Source organism: Pyxicephalus adspersus, chromosome 3, assembly GCF_032062135.1.
Source record: "Pyxicephalus adspersus chromosome 3, UCB_Pads_2.0, whole genome shotgun sequence".
Lineage (NCBI taxonomy): Eukaryota > Metazoa > Chordata > Amphibia > Anura > Pyxicephalidae > Pyxicephalus > Pyxicephalus adspersus.
Window position 1 is genome coordinate 92,904,502 of NC_092860.1, and position 6,000 is coordinate 92,910,501.

General features: G+C 37.7%; 1 protein-coding gene across 2 annotated transcripts in view; it reads left to right on the forward strand.

The window, feature by feature from the left end:
• MCUB (mitochondrial calcium uniporter dominant negative subunit beta) overlaps positions 1–5,038 on the forward strand; it is a 43,474-nt gene extending 38,436 nt beyond the window's left edge. For both annotated transcript variants that reach the window (XM_072405695.1, XM_072405696.1), the window contains 3 exons: positions 2,298–2,501; positions 3,448–3,564; positions 4,832–5,038. In XM_072405695.1, coding sequence (XP_072261796.1) covers positions 2,298–2,501; positions 3,448–3,564; positions 4,832–4,909 — 399 coding nt within the window. In that variant the 3' untranslated portion in view covers positions 4,910–5,038. The remainder of the gene's footprint in view (positions 1–2,297; positions 2,502–3,447; positions 3,565–4,831) is intronic.
• The last annotated feature ends 962 nt before the right edge of the window (positions 5,039–6,000 follow it).

A 6,000-nucleotide genomic window follows, 5' to 3' on the forward strand; every position in this document is an offset into this window, starting at 1 on the left:
CAGACATCTCATCACTGGAGGGATTTCTTTTAGAAGATAAGGCTTAATTCAGATGGGCAGATCCAAGGTGGCTCCAGATGGTTGGCACCTTCACAGACACTCATCCACTCCAACCCCTTGCTGATTCCTAATGAACCAACAATTAGGTCTGCAGTACTGTAAGAACTGTTTCTAGAACAGGAAATAGTAAAAAATATCTTCTGCACTTAAACAGCTGGTTGGGAGTAATCTGTTATGTTTTTTTCCACATTTAATGCTTACTTTTACCAACAAACAATAAAATTTAGTGGGGATACAAAAATTATTATTTCTTTCTGAATCACCGGTACTTGTTCTCAGCCTTCCATTACCAATATCTCTAAAGCCCTAATCCCTACATACAGCTGAGCAATATTTGTTAGCCAGACAGTTACTTACATTTGGAGTTTTTGATTGTATGTGTGTGGTTTTAAGCTGCGTACACACGGCAAATTTTTCTCGCCCGATAATCGGTATCGGCCAATTATCGGGCGAAAATCTGCCGTGTGTACAGTCGGTCGTCGTCCATCGTCCGACGACCGTCCTGGCGGATCCATGGACGATGGACGACGACCGATCCTAATGAAAGGGAAGGGGAGAGCGCGCAGCAGGGTGCCGCTCCATCGCTCTCCCCCTCCCCTCTCCATAGAGCATGAACGGTGCTGTATGTACAGCATCGTTCATGCATCGTGCAGTCTTTTCTCGTTGGAAAGGATCGTGAAAGATCCTTTCCAACGAGAAAAATTGCAGGTGTGTACGCAGCTTTAGATTTTTTTCTTATCTCAAGATAGCAACAGAAGTTGTCATGCAGCTTTAGTGATTTCAGCAGTTTTGTGGCTTTTTACATTAGCAGATCTGTATTTTTTAATAAAAAATAATAATTTTGTTATATGCTTGTTTTCATATTTTCTTTGGTCAGCAACATTTGTCTCAGTCTTCTTTTAATAAAGTTTATCCCCATAATATATCTTTTGCCCACCACTTCTTCCCACCCCCTCTAACTTATTCCTCATGCTGACCTAAATTTGCCATGCAGGTCTCTTGTCAGTGCCACTTCCAGATTCAGGGGACCTCTGATTTAGAGCTGCAGTTGCACCTTGGTTGGCTGATCCCCACCTTTCTCCATGTTGCTAACATCATTGCTGCTGAATCCTCTTCTGCATCCAGAAAGTATTCAAAAGTGCAGCCAATAAAAGGTGTCCACATCACGCAGGCAGGGATGCGGACCCTTGAAGGACCCTACTGCAGGTGATCGGAGGAAGAGAAAAGATGAATGCTAGATTAAGGGAGTGTAGGGGTCAGCATTGCAGCAGACTGTTTTTTTTAATAATTAGGTGTATTTTTTTGGTAAGATTATTTTGTATTACCTGTATGACTAACTGATTTAGATTCCCTGTTTAGCATGCAGAGTACTTTAAAGGCTGGGGTACATGGGCATTTTCATTTTACATCTGACATCAGTCTGTGGCACATTTTTGACCAACAAATTTAAACTATGTTTAGAATCTTCCAGTAAAAGTATTCCCTGGCTTTATCCTAAGCCTGATCTTGACTAAAGTTATATATCTGCTATATTTATTCGATGAAATGTCTCTGTGTTGCCTTTAGCATCTCTCAATTCTACCTGGTAAAGTATATTATATAAAGGACTACATTCTGTTGTTTTGGATTGAGTACAGAAGGTTAGTACCTTTTTGTCAAGTTTTAATTGCTGTCTGTGTCTGTTAGAATCTCTTATCCTCCTGGCGATCGCTGTAACAGGGTCAGAAAATAACAAAAAAGCCAGAATTTTACTGTTTTCTCTAGAGCAAGATTTGAGGGAAAATTAACCAATGGGGACACATGTATGATACCATAGCATACAGTACCATAATGTCTAAATAAGGGATTATTCTCATTTTCTGCTGCATCTTCAGTACAGGAATAAGGAAAATATTCCCAACGGCACCCAGACAGCATAATTATTAACCTGACCGGTTTTACCCTTTGCTACTCTATTAAAAAAAAATAAAACATTTTTGCGGTACATAAATGTTAACTTTTTAACAAAGGTTTTTTTATTTAAAAAAAAATGTGATTTGTTGCTACAGCAAGGGTGGGGGATGAGATATGTATCCGATTTTTTAAAAGATGATATCAGGCCGGTGTCAAAAGTTGCAAAGCTCTGACAAAAAACTATATATGTGTATAGACTTATTCTGAAATCCACCAACAGGACGAGAATCCATGAAACATATATCACATGCACTGCTAACCTTTTTTTCTCTTTCTTTCTTTAGATTAGGTTGAATATACAGGCTAAATCTGATGCTAGGACTAAGATTGTTATGTGGACTGGACTGGCAGTGTTGTCTACACAGGGAGGGGCTTTGGGATATCTCACCTGGTGGGTCTACTCTTGGGATATCATGGAGCCTGTTACATATTTCATTACATATGGAAATCTCATAGCTTTCTACGCATACTATCTTCTAACCAATATGGTAAGTAAAATGCTTGAGCAAGAGAACTGGTTTTACGTTATGATTTGCAAAAACAGAATATGCACTTTGACTGTACCCTCCAATACCATATCTGTATGTAACAAAAGTAAGTGAATCCTTAGTATAACATAATTTGTGTGTGATAATAAAGTCTGTTATTTCAATCAGTGGGGTGACAACTAGGTGTTAGTGAGGGACCCTGTTATATTTAGATTACAGGGATTCACCAAAGCCCAATCACATAGTCAGCACATTTGTGAATATATATCATGGCTCAAACAAAGGGGGTGTCTAAAGACCTCAGAAAGAGTTGTTGATGCCCATACAGCCCATACAGCTGAAAACGTTACAAGACAGAGTTTGGACTCCTATCAACAGCCTGACATATTATGTACAAATGGAGGAAATTTATTAGCAGAACACTTAACAGCAATGGTGTGTATGGCAGGGCAGCTGGAAGAAAAACCAGTGCTCTTCCCCAAAAACATTGCTGACCATGTACAGTTTGCTAAAGATCATGTGACAAAAACAGGATTCTGGAAGAATCTTTTGTGTAGGGGTAAAGCCAAAATAAAAGTTTCTGGCCTAATCGAGGGGTGTTACCCTTGTAGGATTCCAGCATAACCTTCTTCCTAAGTAATGTAGCAGACACTAGTATAATCACCTTTCTTACCAAAAGTATTTAGGATTGATACAAGAAGTAGTTATAGGAAATAGTCTCTCTCATACAAGCACAAAGTAGAGCACAGAAGGTATCAGTGTCCAAATGTTATGTGATCTGTAAGCAATGAACTACCTAGGTGTACTTAAAATTTTAATTGGTCTAGGGAAATCTACTAAAAAAAATCAACATAGTTTCAAATCTGAAACCCATTGGTCATATTCTTGTATGATCTGTTGACTTTTTGTCTGCACATTCTAAACAAATACTGTTCTTCTTTGACAGGACTATGTTTACCCAGATGCCAGAGACCGTCAGTTCCTGCATTTCTTCTACAAAAGAGCCAAAAGGCAGAAGTTTGATGTAGAGAGATACAATCGGCTGAGAAATGAACTTGCAAAGGTACTGACTTTAATTATATAGAAGATGTAAAGCCACTTTAGCACAGGGTATAAACAAGTGACCCTGGATAAATCCAGATACATTAGTTGTACATCTTGGCTTATGAATGGGGTTATAAATTAACATGGCAGATATTGCTAGCCTATCTCAGGTTTTCAAACTTTCCGTGTTAAATACCATTTGCTTGGAAATGATCTAGCTGCCCTTGTGGATAGGCAACCCACTCTTTGTTATTACTTCTAACTATGCGGAGTTTTCTTGTAAAAAAACAAATTTCTTTTCTTCACTTCATGAGTTGAAAAACATTTCCTGATGCTATTTTTAAACAAATTACAAGAAGCCTTTTTACCTAGTTTCCTGCCTTGTCAACAGTGTAAGAACAGTGCAGTGTTAAGCTAGATTCACACGTGCAATAATTATCGTTAAAAAACGAACGACTAACTATTGTGCACGAATATTCTGAACGATCGTATTGTGCACAATTCTGTACATGTACAAACTGTGCCAATACGATCGTTCAAAAATAATCCACCAATAGTGTACATGCGCTTGATATGATCGTTTGAACGATGCAGGAAGTGACATGTAAACGAGAAAGTATACTGCAGAACCATCCACGATCACTGAACGACCGTACACACAATAGATTGCGAACAATCGTCGCCTATTCAGATCCCCAGGGACGGTCGTTCATTTCCAGCGACAATCCTCATTCAACGGCGTCGTTGTGGACTTTTTTGTTAACTATTATCAGACGAACGGTCGTTAGTCGTTCGTTTCCAAGGATAATTAATGCACATGTGTACGCAGCTTTAGATGTGGGCAATCCCATAGACCATTGTAAGTAAATGTTTAAGTATACATGCAGATGGACCACCTAAAGTATTGCAAAACAAAGCAATTCCTATTGGACCCAGAATGAGGATAAATACTATGTATGCTGTGTAGCATTTTGTGTCCCTTTCCTAAAATATCAGATTTGACACACACAAGGATGTCCAGTCATTGAAATGTGATGGAGGGTGTTGGATCTTGGCAACAAACCCTGACAAAATCCCCTGGCAGGCAAAGTTTATGAATGTATATATTATGATCATGGGTTGATGTGTGGGTTATTCATTAACCGAGTAGATCTTCGACATAATAAACATTTATAGCTATCTGGAGGAGTCCTCCATTTCCTGTGTCTAATTTGATACTGATACTTGATATTTGATACTCATCTATTTGCTGAGATTCTAATTCACTTTTTTTTTTTACCTTGAAGAGTGAAGAAAGTTTGGGACGTCTGCGGAATCCTCTTAAACTCAAGCTTCCCATTGACCAACTAAAAGAGAACAAATAAAATGGAAATTTTTTATTGCAGTTTAGGAATTTTTCTGTATTTTAAATAATTTTGTAAATTAAACTGGACCTTTTAACCACTACTTTACCAGATTACAATAAATGAATAATAAAAGGTGCTTCCATTTTATTGGTGTAGTCTTTTTTTTCTAAACGTGTATCTGTATCTTTAAAAGGACACTGTTAATCCTACAACATACAGAGACATTTTATTTTAGACAATTGTGCACACCTAACCTTGTAGAAGACCATTCCACACGACTGTGCACAAAGCTAGGTCTGGGAATGAAGGGGGGGGGGGGGTTAAGGAGCGGGGGGGGGGGGGGGGGGGGGTATGCACCTCTATATTGATGCTCATAATTTTGTAAGGTTTAACAAGCCATGTAAGCCATACACTGATTTGATTGAGTAGTTTATTTAATCATTTTACAAAACTGTCTGATAATTTTATTAATTCTTTCAAATTTTTATTTAAAAAAAATTAATATCAAGTGTAGTATTGAAAGAACCACCATTGGTCTGAAAATTTCCATAATCATATCTGATAGGTTCTTTAGACCTTCCAATTGATTTATGTTCATTAAAATATTGTAGTGTCCAATCATAGGCTTATCTTCATAAATTTACATTTCTATTATTTACAAATAATCCGTACTAAAGAATTGACCCTATATTGATTGAGGTGTGTGGCAGAATGATTTATTTTTATTTGGAAGTTAACATTTATACTAAATAGGTTAATCTTTACCAATGCTTAGAGCTTTGTTTCCTGACAGAAGTGAGAACTTTGGCCCTGGTTTATTAAAGCTCTCCAAGGCTGGAGAGCATACACTTTCACAAGTGAGTTGGGTAATCCAGTAAACCTGGAGTGGAACTGGTCCAGGATTTAAAACATTTGCTAACAAACAGCAAGTGACTTTTAGAAAATCCATTCCAGTTTCACTGATGAAAGCCTTGGAGAGCTTTAATAAACCAGGCCCTTTGTATGAAGCATAAAGCTGATAAATACATTTTTATACTAATACTTAGACACTAAGTGACTCTTTCTCTAATCTAATGTAAAACAAGCAGCACAGTCTCTGTGTATAGAAG